General features: G+C 38.8%; 1 protein-coding gene and 1 long non-coding RNA gene across 3 annotated transcripts in view; one reads left to right on the top strand and one right to left on the bottom strand.

The window, feature by feature from the left end:
- Positions 1-13,987, top strand: part of rai14 (retinoic acid induced 14) — a 40,014-nt gene extending 26,027 nt beyond the window's left edge. Inside the window, exons 7-21 of one of the 2 annotated variants that reach the window (XM_059358167.1) lie at positions 358-428; positions 3,819-3,925; positions 4,026-4,210; positions 4,722-4,747; positions 5,164-5,250; positions 5,664-5,753; positions 6,538-6,675; positions 7,200-7,301; positions 8,039-8,713; positions 9,553-10,025; positions 10,338-10,506; positions 10,822-10,989; positions 11,134-11,292; positions 11,379-11,444; positions 12,194-13,987. In XM_059358167.1, the coding sequence (XP_059214150.1) occupies positions 358-428; positions 3,819-3,925; positions 4,026-4,210; positions 4,722-4,747; positions 5,164-5,250; positions 5,664-5,753; positions 6,538-6,675; positions 7,200-7,301; positions 8,039-8,713; positions 9,553-10,025; positions 10,338-10,506; positions 10,822-10,989; positions 11,134-11,292; positions 11,379-11,444; positions 12,194-12,280 (2,603 nt within the window). In that variant the 3' untranslated portion in view covers positions 12,281-13,987. The remainder of the gene's footprint in view (positions 1-357; positions 429-3,818; positions 3,926-4,025; positions 4,211-4,721; positions 4,748-5,163; positions 5,251-5,663; positions 5,754-6,537; positions 6,676-7,199; positions 7,302-8,038; positions 8,714-9,552; positions 10,026-10,337; positions 10,507-10,821; positions 10,990-11,133; positions 11,293-11,378; positions 11,445-12,193) is intronic. The other variant, XM_059358168.1, reaches the window with a different exon arrangement.
- On the bottom strand, positions 7,406-10,960 carry LOC131992556 (uncharacterized). The gene is made up of 3 exons (XR_009396224.1): positions 10,807-10,960; positions 10,614-10,650; positions 7,406-8,165 (listed from the first exon to the last, which is right to left on the bottom strand). It is a non-coding gene; the product is annotated as an uncharacterized LOC131992556 (long non-coding RNA).
- Positions 13,988-14,585: the final 598 nt, after the last annotated feature.

The following is a 14,585-nucleotide window of genomic DNA, read 5'->3' as shown; positions in this document are numbered from 1 at the left end:
TTTATCAATGTTGCACTTTTAAAGTGAGGCAATGGCTTATTTGCATCATGTTTTACTGTAGTGCAGCTACCACAAGCCTGCCTATATGTGTATGTTTTTTTTAACCTAATCCAAGGAGGTTATCCTTTCCGTTCAGTTTGTTTATTTGTCAACCTGATGACGGAGAAACTACCAACCCAATTTTCTGGATATCTCATTGCATATGGCATGGACCAAGGGAAATCTATATTTTGCAGCACATCAGCATTAAATAAAATCCTAAAACCTAACTGAGCTAGACCAAACTGCGGCCTTCTTTACATAATTGACTTTCTGACTTTCTTGTCTTTTTTTCTGACTTTCTTATTTTATCCTCAGCTGCCAGTGGGAACATCCAGACCGTCCAACTGCTATGTGAACTCAAAAGTCCGATCAACCTAAAAGATGCAGTATGTACTCTCATTATTACTTCCACTTTATTTCTTTCCCAGGCTGATGTTTTCCTGGCAGGATAGTCAGGGGGCTCTGAAACAGGATGAAGACCACAGAAATGCTCCACTCAGTCCCATTCATTTTACTGTCTACTGTGTTATTTCTAGAGAGGAGTTAGTTCCAGAAAGGTTGATCACGGTTTGTCCCCTCTTGATCTGCCTGCCTCTTGGTTCTGTTTGAGTTTATCTGCTGTCAAATATCTTACCTAAGTTATGGTTTGGTCTGCCTCCCTGCTTTTTAAATTTGTTTAGGGGTCAGCGGTAAAACAATACTTTTTTTAATTAAATGCTGTTGTCTTCCAAAGCTGTAAATCTACAATATGAAGGATCCTCATTAACTGACATTCCCTCATGTTTGTCTTCCCCCATTTAAAGATTGATTAATGTTTGTAAGGTAGGGGGTCAGTGTACTGTGGGAACTCTGCTCTCAAGCCGCAGACATGTGGTCTCCATTGCAGTGGAGCTCCATGCCTGTGGTTTTTACCCAACTGGGGTGTGTGAGCATGATATTTTGCGTGTGTGTGTGTAATAGAAAAGAGGGCAAGTGAGAGAAAAGAAATGGAGACGAGAATGTGTTGCCAATTTATTTCCTTTTTTATTATCACGCCACAGCTGGCCTGTTGGAGATAAACTCGCACACGCTCTCTCTCTGTCTCACACAGTGGTCTCATAGCCTACATGCAAAGATGCAATGTTTATTTCTAATTAGAATTTATTGCCGCCTCATGCTTGTTAAAGCCTTTGACAAGTTGTATGTTGTGGCTTGTGAAACTAGTTCATGCCTCCACTTTGTACCACTGGCTGTAAGGATTTAAAAAGCTGTATAGTGTTTCTGAAAATCCTCTTTACAATTGGAGCAGACCAGACGAGACTTTTTTCCCTCAAACATTTCTTCTGAATCAATCCAAATATTTCCAGGCATGCTTTTGGAGCTAAAATCTTGTTGACTGGATGACAAAATGAGATCATTTACTTTTCCAGCCATAATGCAAATATGTGTGTGAGATGTGAGCAGCTCTTTCTGCTGTTAACAGACATATAGACGGAGAACCACAAAGTCGCCTGGAACATATTGCTGTTTCTGTGCTGAGCAGAACATGCCAGCTTGTTGGCCTCAGGCAAACATCATGGCTGTAACAAATACCACCTATACCTGATCTATATTTGCCTTAAATAAACACACAGCAATATATAGAAAGTAGCAGAGGAACAGCTGCCAGGTCTTATATCTGTAGGGAAAAGAATGTCTGTAGAAAAATGAAGTAAATGTAAACTTAATTTGCTCGGACACAGTGGCATTATATAGTGTAAAAGCTTCCTTATGTTTTCAGTCGTAAATAAAGATATTTCTCAGTTACCTAATAGAACTTGAATCTTGAGACAATTCACAGATGTGGCCTGTAAATTCTGGCAACTATGCATTTGGCTGTTGCTCAATGGAAAAACCGACCTACCCCACCTTCTAGTGTTCTACGTGACAAAATGATATTATGTGTGTGTATTCTAGGCTTTACGGTAAAAGTTAAACCGGCATGAGTCAGTTCTAGGCCAGTCCAGTGGGTGTCCACATACCAGGACGTAGCTTGGTGAGTGTTTCAGTACTTTCCCCAGTACTAAAATACAAGTTTAGTGGTTTTCCTATGGTATTTTTAGCAACAATTCCCAACGTGGGAGTACCTTGTACGGATGTTGCATTACAGGATATGAAAGAAGAAGAAAAACATTTTATCAAACATATCAAACATTTCAGACCTCTGAAAATATTAAAGTGAAACAATCTGATCACTCTTTGTTTCAAGGATTCACAGCTCACTGGCATTTGCATCATGTGTAGAGGGGTCACAGATAGACATGGCTTCTTTTTAACAGGGCTGCATGCTGAAAAGGTTGGGAACCAGTGGTTTCCTATAACGCAGCCTACTCAACAGCATATGAAGTGATAGAGCTACCACTTTCATTTCCACTCTTGTCATTTTTCGTGAGTCAGAGATGGAGGAAAAAGATGCTCTTTCTAAAATAGTCTGTCACATGTTGTACTTATTAAATATTCATTCGCAAGGCTGTTACACAATCACAGACATGTACTGGATGTATGTATCTGAGTCTAAATCAAGTAGCAACCACCATAGAGATATTATGATTTTCCTTCTTCTCGCTTAAAATTCATTTTTTTTCCTCCAGAGCCAATTTCAACGCCTCTGTATGTTTTGGGGGCAATTTTGATCATTATTGTCCCATTAGGAGTGTATTAAGTTTTAAACAGTGAGGTGTTTGTGTGTGCTTGCTTTGATTGACAGGCCTCTCAAATTATCACACTCAGCTGTGATGGTTGCTGCTCTGCGTCAGCTCTGCCCAGTCTTTACCTCGTTGCCCAAATTTGGTATTCTGGCTTTAAACTGACAAGATGGCAGCAAGTTGTGAACATCACTCAAATAACAAGTGTGGACAAACATTTATACACCTGTGCTCTCACATTCCTTCACAAAGACATTGAATCTATTATCCTAAGAAGTAAAGAAGAAAAAAAAAGTTTTTTGTTATTTATATTCCAGATTAGAAACAGTTCAGTAGAAAGACAGACTGAGCAGAGCAGACACAGGGCTGTTAAAGTCTTTAGCGGAACTCAGAGGAACCCACAACATAGTTTTGTTCTCTGTGGTGTGTGGAAGCAGCAGCCTTGTAATATAAAACACAAAGCTATGCTGACACACTTTACCGTTTCTTGACATTCTTTTGCCTCTCTTTTTTTCCAGTTGGACATGACGCTGGATTTATTTTCCCCCTTGTTTCACATTTGACAATATAAATGACCTCTGGAAATATCTGTTCATACAGTTTAATATTTAATTCCCTGGTTGCTCTGTTGTATTGTCATCTTAGTGAAGATGATGTCCTGGCAGCAGCTCCTTCCAGGTCATAGATCTTAAGGTTAGGCTAAATGCCATGCTTTGGGTTAGGATCTGTCAATCCTGGTGACAACCATGGGGTTATGTTGCATGAAATACTGCCTCGATTGTCAAAAGTTCAGGGCTGTAAAGTCAGCCCATTTATTTTGAACTGTAAATATATCATATTGGGGATTTTCCTTAAATCTACAGCACTCCAGAAATTGGAACATCTTTGGCTTTGCTATTTATCTGCTGGGAAATTCATTGAGAAGACATCCACTCCTTTTTTCACATGGATTTGAGATTTCTCTCACCACACAGACACTTACCATACTTCATGTCCCGGCCCACGTCCTTATGTCACTCAGGATAAGTTATGTAGGTGCGTTTTGTTAGTTTGTGGTCCCTCCATAGGATGATTTCAGTTAAATCTAATGTTCATAATGTGTTTGTCCCAAAGGACGGGCTCACCCCTTTGCTGTTGTCAGCCAAACACACTCATGCTGAGGTTTGCAGCACTTTGCTGGACTGCGGTGCTGAAATCAACACTTCTGACAACAGCAGCAGGTACAAACACAGTTAAAACACACACAGGAAATTATGTGTGACAGTAGCGATGACTGATTGCAGATTTGGTGATCAATATTTGTTCTTTTCTGTGATGCAGGACGGCCTTGATGCTGGCCAGCGAGTCCAACGCTGCGTCTGTTGTTGAAGTCTTGGTGGAACGAGGAGCAGATCTGTCAGCTGTAGATGCACAAGGCCACGATGTCGCACACTACGCCAAGCTATCGGGCAACTCTGAGGTCAAAACTGCCCTCACTGCTGCCATGAACAGACAACAAGCCTCAGGTAAAAGATATGCAAAGTCACACACACTCATCACTGTGTGAGTATTGAGTTAACCGAAGGCGAGTGTTGGCGTGTGGTTACACTATCTTAATAACATTTGCCTTATACATGTGCAAACAAGTGTGTGTACATGTATAAGGCAAATGTTATTGAGTTAAGGAGTTGAGTCAACATAAGCTGTCTTTAGATCCACAACATGATCAATATGAACACACACACACACACACACACACACACACACACACACACACACACACACACACACACTCTCTAACCAATGTATCACCTCTGTGTGGTAGAGGGTTGCAGTGCTCTGGTTTCAACACAAAGTCAACACTGCCATCTGGAGGAGTTCTCCTGTTACTACTGTCTTTTTCTTTCTGCTCTGGGAATGCACCATCACCTGTAGTAGGAAAATGTAAAATATTTAAAAAGCAAGCTATAATTATCACATCTAATTGATTTGTGTATGTGTGTCCATTTTTTATGTTCTCCCCGTCTCCTTCGACAGATGCAAAGTCCCCTAGAAGTCCTCAGGTAACACACTAGTATTATTTTCCAATACTTTTTCTTGAGGTCCTCACAATCAGTAAATCAAAGTTACTAAAATGCCTGATCTTGAAAGCTATCAACTATTAATAGTGGAAGAGTCTTAATTAGTTTAATTGACCACAAGGTGAATTATTGTGAGAAAGAGGCCAGAATCAGTCTAATTTATTTTGTGTAGCTACAACTCAATGAATGTAGTTTAGTATCAGCTTTTCCCATTTGCCAATATCAAATTTCTTAGCTTGTAAAAAATCTTTAAAATGCTAATTTCTGAAAACCAAAACTTAAGTTGTGCTGTAGCCCTCATTGATTGACTCTCCTCTTACTAACCAGCACTGAATCCCTCCTTTCTTTTTCTCTCTTCGTTGCCTTTCTTCTCTTCTGTCTCTTTGCTGGCTCCTCAGCATGATCAAGTAGCTAAACTAAGTGATGAACGGATCACAACTCCAAAAAAACGAAAAGCACCTCCACCTCCTATTAGCCCACTGCAGGTAAATGCATGCCTCCCTGTTATCTGTCTGCTTGTATCATTATGCCACTCTTTGTATTAATGCATGTCTGCAGTATATTCATAAAGTGAGTCGTCAGACGTGTATGTGTCTGTTTACATTTTATGTTATATTAGATTTCAAATTCTGTCAGTCTCTCATAAGTTTATGGTTTGCCAAAGTATAACAAAGTAATTCACTCATGTAGTATGTTAATTTAATTTATGTACTAATCTACCTTTTTTTATTTATTTTTTTTAGATTAGAGTTTAAAAATGTACCTAATAACCTTAGCACTTAGTCATTATATTAGGACTTAGTCGAGCTGCTCTGAAACATATCCTGACTTTTAAAAACCAAATCAAATGTCATGAGGAAAAACAATCCGTAGACTAATAAACGTCACCCTTCTTCAGAGTTCTGGACCATCTTCTCCTTCCATCCTTACCTCCACTGGGACACCCGGATCCAACAAGAGTGACACACCCAAAAGATTCAACTACAAGGTAATATAAAGATGATGGAACCATAACCATAACAAACATAATAACCTGAATATAAAGCATGATAGATTGCAGAATAGACTTTATTCCACAAGCTAGAATTTGTCAGTAATGTGCCTTTCACACCTCAAAACAATTGTTTTATTGCTACAAGTATACGTTACTTAATTAGCCCCAAACTTTGACTGTGTGTAATACAGTAGCAATAAGAATCCATAGAATAAATACAGGATATTATGTTGTAACTTCAATTTATATATGAAAAGACTGGATTGGATTGAAAAGGTCCACAAGAGCAAGTTGTCTAAAATGTGAATAAAACAGAATAAAATAATTTCATTATACTTTTTGGCATATGTTCAAATTTTAAAGCTGTATGGACAGTATATTTTATGTTCAAACTGAAATCTATAAAAAGCCAAAAAGTCACAGTATGATATAAATTAATTGCCAAAAAGATGTAAAAGGGTATTATTATTAAGAATGATGTTGCTACTTACCTTACAAATATTCATATTGTTGTATTTATTTAGGTAGGTAGAATGCAAACATAATTGATGAAAAAGATACACAGGTATTTTTCAATAAAAGTTTGTGCAAATTAGTCCTCAGGTGTTTCAGGAATGACATCAAATGTACAATATTTTAACTCCAGTGGACATTTTTCTACTTAATAACTTTTCACTTTTCGTCTCACCTTTTTATTTTTTCCTCTCCTTGTCCATCATTTGCTCTTCTCCCCTCCCACTCCTCTTTCCCGCCACTCCTCCTTTTACTCTTTTCAAAGGAGGATGAGGTTAAAGGAACGATACTTAGAGAGGAGGTTGAAAAGCTTCATGAGGAAAGAAACATGTTGCTGGAGACAATCGAAGACCTGAAGCAGTCGGTGGAGCAGTCAGTGACTGGTCACGAACTGGATACAAAGGTGATTAATGACTCAGCAACCCTATAGTGACTGTTTTTTACTTTACAGGTTTGGTGACTCGAACAGTAAGTAAATGACGTCAGACTTTGTGGTGTAATGCTCCACTTTTCAAAGTGAATGTTGTACAGCACATGCATTGACTATAATTACTGGTGAATCATACTGTAAATGAATCTTTTATCCAATCCAACTGAAATTGCTTCCTTTTTGGGGTGAAGAGAGTTCAAAAGCATCTGGACTAGATATAAATGCATATGGGTGGTGGCTATTTTAACTAGTTTTTAGTTTTTTTTGTATGTATCACAAGTTAACTAAAGTCTTTTGGTTGTTTCAAACTCAAATCAACACTGCTTTTGTTAATGTAATACTACACTCCGACAACAGACAGCTGTGTACTGCAGAACCTTTTCACCTTGGGCATTCTTGAAGGAGGTCTAACTAAGCTTCAGACATGTCACAACTCGTTTTGTTTTTCAGTAGGTAGTGAGTGGTCCTTAAAGTTGCTTTTCTGTATGTGTTGACAGGTCGAGCACAGTTTTACAGCATCTGCAGCTCTGGTTTCTGCTCTGCAAGCCAAGATTAATGCTCTTACTTTGGAGAATCAACAACTTGCAGGCAAACTCAAGGTATGTAATTCATTCATGTTTATGAGTAAACCAATGAATGAACAAAGTCAGTGTAAAGGCAGCAAATACACGCACACATATATATAAACCTAAAGTAGAGCAAAAAGTCCCAGAAGACTTTTCTGAAGTAGTTTTTATTAAGATAAAACAAGGCTAGGTACAAATAATGGAGTTATATAATAATAGCTGCTGAAATAATCAGTAAAAGTAGCATTTCAGTGTCAGAAAAATTCACTTTTGCTTGAAAAATGACACTTGCAGACTAATTGAACTATGACCTAAATCTAACCTAAGAAAAAATAAAATATAATCAAATGTAGCGTTTTGAATATCAATTTACTAAAAAGTCACATTAACATATGATGGACGTAATGATGTAACACACAATTCCATATTTTCACAAATATATTTCTGTTATATGCAGTGATTTACTTATTAGTGCTGCAATGAATAGGTCATATTTATTTATAAAGCACAGTTAAAAACAATAAATGTTGACCTCAGTGCTTTAATTAACGATTAAAAGCATAGAATACAGTGATGAAAATTATGAAACAAACCACTCTGCCATAACAACAAAATAAAATGGTGTTCATGCATATTTTCATGATAATTAATAGGCTAAAGAAAATAATTCATAATTATTTTTTAAACATAAAAAAAACGAGAAATTGCAGCTTTTTGGTCGTCCCAATGTAATGAATAACCACACTTTTTTATTTCTCAATCCCTTACAGAAACATCCGTCCATCCAAGGCAGCGAGGACCTGAAGGACAGCAGTCGTCCAAACAGCATGGCCTCCAACTCCTCCTTCCACTCCACCCAGGATGAGTTTGAGTCGCTGCCACAGGTGGAGGGTGTTTCTGCCAGACGGGAGGAAGAAGAGGGTGAAGGAGGGAGCAAAGAGGAGATCAGACTGTTGAGACAGGCACTAGAGAGCGTTCAAGTGAAACTGCTAGAAACCAGGAAGGAGAACCGCTCGCTTCAGGCCCAACTGAAACCTGAGCGAGAAAGAGAGGAGGACGAAAGCGTGAGAGAGAAAGGAAGAGAGGAAGAGTTGATGGAGAGTCTCGCAGAGCTTCAGGCGAAGCTGACAGACACTCAGGAGAGATACCACCAAGCTGTGGAGGAGGTGGAGGAGCTGAGGGTAAGGGGAGGAGGTGAGATGATGGAGAAACAGGAGGTCCCGAGACGTACGCCATCCACACTGGAACATGAAGTAAAACAGCTGAGGGCTTTACTCGTCCAATCAGGATCCGAGCAGGAGACAGCTGCTCAACGAATCAGACAGCTGGAGGAGGCACTGAGGAGGGTGGAGGAGGAAAGGAGGAGTGTAAAGGAGCAAGAACATAGGACTGCACAGATTGAGGAGCTGTACAAGGAGGCGCAAGAGGAGATCAGGATGCTCCAGGTGATTATGGCCCTCTTTTTCTCTCTACACTTCCTTGGCTAAAAGGGGAACTTCACACATTTAACACATAATAGTCCTTGTACAGATCTCTTGCAGAACTAAGTTTTTTGTGGCACCAAATCTGATAAGTTGCCTCAAGTGAGTCACTTTTAGATGATATGCTGGGGCTGAAGATTATAATTTTGTAAATGAATCTGGGGGTGTTGAGTTAGAAAAAAGTGAGCTTACCAGGCATCATCTCTGCTTGAATGTAATGGCTTGAGGTTACATACGCATAGCACACCTAAATCTCCAAACTGTGACCATAATATAGTGACAAGACTATATCTCTGGTTTTGTTCCATTGATTTTGATCACTTTTTAAAAAAAAAAAATCAACTGAGTACAAAAAAGTACTCTTCGACTCAAATATGTTCAAACGAGTCTAACCCTTCCAAACTGAGTCATATTTAAATCTCGCTTCGGGTCACCAGCTTCATCATCCATTACTTAACAAAAAGCTGTTATTGAGTCTGAATTTTTTTTTTTCATGCAAGAAAGTAACCATTTAGATTCCCAATATGCGATCAGTCTATCAAAACAACGGCTATTTGGAAATTTGTAGCAATGTTGACTGTGCAAGACCACCTGGTTAGCAGTGTTCTTTGTAGTTACTCTCACTGCTATAAGAGGGTTAAATGCTCTAAATTTGAACACCGGGAGAACAAATACAATTGCCTTTGAACCGGAAAAGGAAAAATTGGCTTATAAACGGCTTTTCTACTTTCTTATATCACTTCTTGTATCCAATGACATGTTTCTGACCTTTTCTCTTTAATGTGTCCCTTGTCGTTGTCCAGGAGGCTCTGAGGGGCACAGTACCAGTTGAAGCTGCAGCCAAAGATTTTGAAGAAATGAAGGCTGAGCTAAATGAGGTGATTGCAGGGCTGCAGCGCCGCTTGCTGGAACTTTCACACTCCTACAGCGAAACCAAGAGTCATCTAAGTGCTGCACAGAAACAGCTGGCTGAGACCAGTGCAGCGTCATCTCCCTCCTCAGAACAACAGCAGCAGGTCCAGATGCTGAACAGCAAGGTGGAGGAGCTGCAAACGTTGCTCGCTGAGACAGAGAAGAAGCTGTCCGCTGCTCAAGAACAGATTTCACTGCTGAAGCAGGAGGCCGAAGCTCAGGCTCAGAGCTCTGTGGCCCTCGCCGACCACACACAGGTGATGTCATCTCTGGGAAATGCTATCAAAGAGTTGGAAAGCGAGTCAGAGGCCCTGAAAGAGCAGCTACAACAGAAAATCCTACAGGTGGAGGCTCTTCAAAAAAGGTGAGGAAGAAAACCATTGACAGGTGCATCTTTGTATGATTTACAAGAGACTATAGCTGGATGCTGAAGGGTGGGGCTTATGAAATGGTATATGAACAATTAGAAAAGCATTGGTGGAATGTAAATAAGTGTGTTTATGTATAATTTTGAGGTACTAGTATTTGATTATTTCTATTTTATTCTACCTTGTACCTATTGTGTGGGGGGCTTAAAGGTGATTAATGTGATTATTCCTCCTAATGTTGTGATGAGCTGACTTTAGTGACAAACCATCAGTTGTCACCGTTGAATTCTTGTCTTTTTCACAAAAAGGTTGACTGCAGAGAAAGATGTCACCCCAGAAGATTCAGTCTCCCGCATGGAGCACGAGACCGCAAAAGAGCAACTGGAGGGCGAGGTGAACCACCTGACGCAGCTCCTCCAGGGGGCCCTCAGGAAGCAGGACGAGATGGCTCTGGAGGCTGCTGATGCATGGCAGAAGGTGATCAGAAAGACGAGCCACAGAGGAGGATAGAAAGTTGAAATGTCTCAAGAGAAAAATGGAGAAAGGTTTTCAGGAATTCGGTTAAATTGGGAACATTTGCATACCTTCATGTCAGCTAGTATCGGCCATGTTTCATGCTGTCTGGAGATGAGGAAAATGGGGAAAAAATTTCTTGTTCCAAATTACAAATGCAAAGGATATAGAACTAGCCAGACATCACCACAGAAACAAGTGTTTTTAAACACAGCTATTGACCGTTTTATTATCCTTCCATACCATGCATTTCTTAAAACTTACCCATCCACCCATTAGGCACGGGAGAATCGTGCAGAGCGTGAGGCCCTGCAGGAACTGGTGATGTCCAGGGAGAAGGAGAACCAGACACTGACCTCCAGGCTTGCTGAGTCCCAGGATGGTGTTTGTCAGCTCAAACAGCTGGTGGAGAACCACACCGCCTCAGAGAGAGAGAAGAACAAGAGGGTCAGTAATTATCTGGCAGCCGCTGCAGAAGTACTATCACTACTGTAGTACTCAACATTTCAGTAGTGTCTATCCAGGACAGAAAAAAACTTTAAAAAGGTTATTGTTTCATTAACTGCATGTTTTGCGCTTTTCCTCTCTCAGATAGACGACCTGTCCCGGGAAGTAGGCAAGCTGAGAGAGGCCTTAAACAGCCTATCACAGCTCTCCTACACCTCTGGCTCTCCTTCCAAGAGACAGCAGCAAACCCAGCAGCTGGAGACACTGCAGCAACAAATCAAACAACTACAGTACCAGCTAGCTGTAAGAACACACAAGTGCTGCACTGTACTTTGATTACTTAAATGTACAGGTGAAAATATGTGTATTTATCTCTTCTTCTTTTGTAGGAGTCAAAGAAGCAGCACAATGAGATAGTGTCAGTCTACAGGATGCACCTCCTCTATGCTGTCCAGGTAAATCCATCTATTATAGTTGCCATACGTGTGCAAGTTTTCACCTAAAATTATAAAAAAATAGTTAGTTACTAGTTTGGCAATTTAGCCATGCAGATAGTTGTGGTTTTATTATTATTATTATTATTATTATTATTATTATTTGCCAATGTTTTGAAAAACAATTTCTGCTACTTCCCAATAAGATGAAGGTGAATAAAATTGTATTTGATGCACTCACAGGAGTGAAAATATATTTTAAATATTTTTTAAAAATATTCTACAACATATGGGATCATTTCTTTGGTAGAAAGTAGTTTGAAACCTGTCATTATCACTACAAACAATTACATCCCAGTACCAGTGTTTTTTTTTTTTGTTTTTAGGTGAGATGGCCCTTTATGTATTTTGTACATAAAAGCATACAATCTGGTTTTCAGTTTAATAGCTTATTGTGATCTATTGCCCTTTGGTAAAACATTTGTTCATACAGTGTTTAAAATGTTTGTATTGAGATTTTTGTGAAAAATAAAATGAAAATAGTTTACCAAGTTACAAGTGGGCAAAATGTTCCCTCAGTCTCGAGCTAGAGGTTTTGGCCTTTGACACTTGCACTACTGTCTTTTCAAAATAAAAGAAACAGCTCTTTATGAATTTGTTTCTGCTGTAATAAACTCACACCAAACAGGGACATGAACCGAACTTGTGTATCGTTACAGCTCTAGTATTTATTTTGGTTAGTAAACTAAAGTGGCGCTGTGTGCTTTTAGGGTCAGATGGACGAGGACGTCCAGAAAGCCTTGAAGCAGATCCTGATGATGTGCAAGATGCCAAGTCAAGCCAAGGAGGCCTGTTAAGACACGCCCGGCCTGGTTTCCCAAAAGCATGTTGTGAAGAGAACTGCTGCTGTCAGCACTTCCTCCAGTCCGAATTTACAAGGCCAACACACGGTGCCTCTGGATAAACCTTGAGTATTGTTAATGAGGGATAGTTTACATTCATGTTCATTGCCTTTGCTAATGGCATTTTGACCGACTAAGATCTTACGTTGGAAGTTGTTTTTGGGAAACCTCAGCCCAGCATACAGATCCTGTACATCAGCCATGTAAAAGAAAGAGTGAACCAAGTTGTTCTTGCCAAACGTGTAATCTCAGTACGACCACGCTAACACTACACTGTCAATGTGCAGTAACCACATGCAGACGGACAAGCACGATAAAACATATGTACTCTGACATAAACATACATGTATGTCCACTGAAAACAGTGATTCTGATGTGGTTTGTTTCTGTTACAATGTGCGCTTAGAGAAGACTCCGTTAGCGCTGCTGTTGCTAGTATCTATTTTATGATACAACATTGTTAGTATTATTTACTTGTTGTCTAAAGATTTCATGATTGTCAACATTTTCTTGATACAATCTAAATTATTTGTGCCCTCTTAAACAATGCATGTGACTTTGCTCAAAGCCAGCCGCACTTCTATAGAGAAAAGCATGATACTGTTTGTATTGCAATTTTCCAATTAGGATAAAATTTATAAAAATGTATTTTACTGAACTGTATTACCATGCGATGTTTTATAAGATACTGTACTTTAATGAAGAGGTTTGATAGCTGTATTTTTGATGGCCTTGTTTTGTGTCTGTGTGAATGAAATTCCTTCTCCTCGCGTATAACAACATACTGTTTGGTCTAGTGACACTCAAATTGGTTTATTTTCCTGTTACTATTCAAATTTTACACATTAGGGGTTGATTATGTTTACTGTAATAAAAACACACAAAAAACTGTTGTAAAAAATTTCCCAACAGTATGTGCTGTGAATAAATTGACCCATTAGTTTTGAGGAAAGTAAGGAGTTACATTTCCTCTCCTCGTCTTATTTTACAGTTTAATCTTTTTCAGCAATCCCTTACTTGAAAAGCATGCAACATGTGTTTGCTGAGTCTGGTTGTCATGTGCCTGTAATATTTTTCTGACAGTCCACATAATTCTCAATTGCCATAGACACTAATTTCAGATTTCCTTGTACTTCCTTAATTTATTTAAATTCACCAGGAATGTTTTTTTATTTGTGATACTCTCATCTCTTTCAGTGTTTGTAGGTACGGATACACACGTTAAACAAAACATTTCTTTGAATGTGTCTTCTAGAGGCTTCTGAACTGTTGTCCCATCTCACTCCTTTGCCTTAGTACTGTACTTAGAGCCATACGCACTAAGATATCACCCTTCATCTGAACAGTGTTTAATATCATTGAGAACGCACCCGCCGTTAAACTTAACTCAGATTAAAGTAATTTGTATATGACTGAAGCTCCCACTCTTGCTTCTCACTCAGGAACTTTTTTACTGAATCCAACTGAGATTTGTTAGACCCTGAGAAGAGCTTTTGCTTTAATTCGTAGATTGTAGAATTTCATAAATTCTTTTTCTCTCCTGGCCTTGACTGAACTGTTTTGTAACAAGAAAGGGAAACCATTTTCTAGTGACAGTGAAAAAAAATGCTTGTTTGCCAACCGCTTTGTTGCCCACAATAATAAATTTCCAAGATACTGTACCATTTAGTGTTTGATGCTTCTTGTCTCTTCCACTTCTAATAGGGATCAGGATTTCTACGCAGTATGGATTTTGATTTGAGTCTATGTGAGAATACGTATGCAAAAAAGAAAATGATCACAGTTTAGTATGCCATAAGAGTCATAAAACATAACATACTAGTATGTCTTCAAACGATTATTAAAAATATTGTAGTATAGTTTGTCCAAATATGCAAAAAAATGTTTTAGAACAGTATGTCGATAAAGGTAATGGTAGAGTATGATCGAAATATGTTTAAAAGTACCCCATATTGGTAGGTCCTAAAATAAAGAAAACACCAAAGTGTACTATGTAGAAAAAGTAAAATGCTCAAAATGTCTAAAAATTCATTAATATGCTTTAGAAGAGCAGATTGAACATAAGAGTATAGTTTGTTCAAAAATATCACATATCAAATAACACACCATATTACAGTATGTCAAATACTCAAAATGGTCCAATTAGTCCGTTGATACGCTTAGTAGTACAGTTTGACCAAAAATGACAAAAAAAAACACCATATTACAGGATCTCCAAAATTTGTGAAAAAGTCATGTCGTTTTTTTGTCAAAAAAGGTC

The sequence above is a fragment of the Centropristis striata genome, chromosome 19 (assembly GCF_030273125.1).
Source record: "Centropristis striata isolate RG_2023a ecotype Rhode Island chromosome 19, C.striata_1.0, whole genome shotgun sequence".
Classification (NCBI taxonomy): Eukaryota; Metazoa; Chordata; class Actinopteri; order Perciformes; family Serranidae; genus Centropristis; species Centropristis striata.
This window is presented reverse-complemented; position numbering and strand designations above follow the sequence as displayed.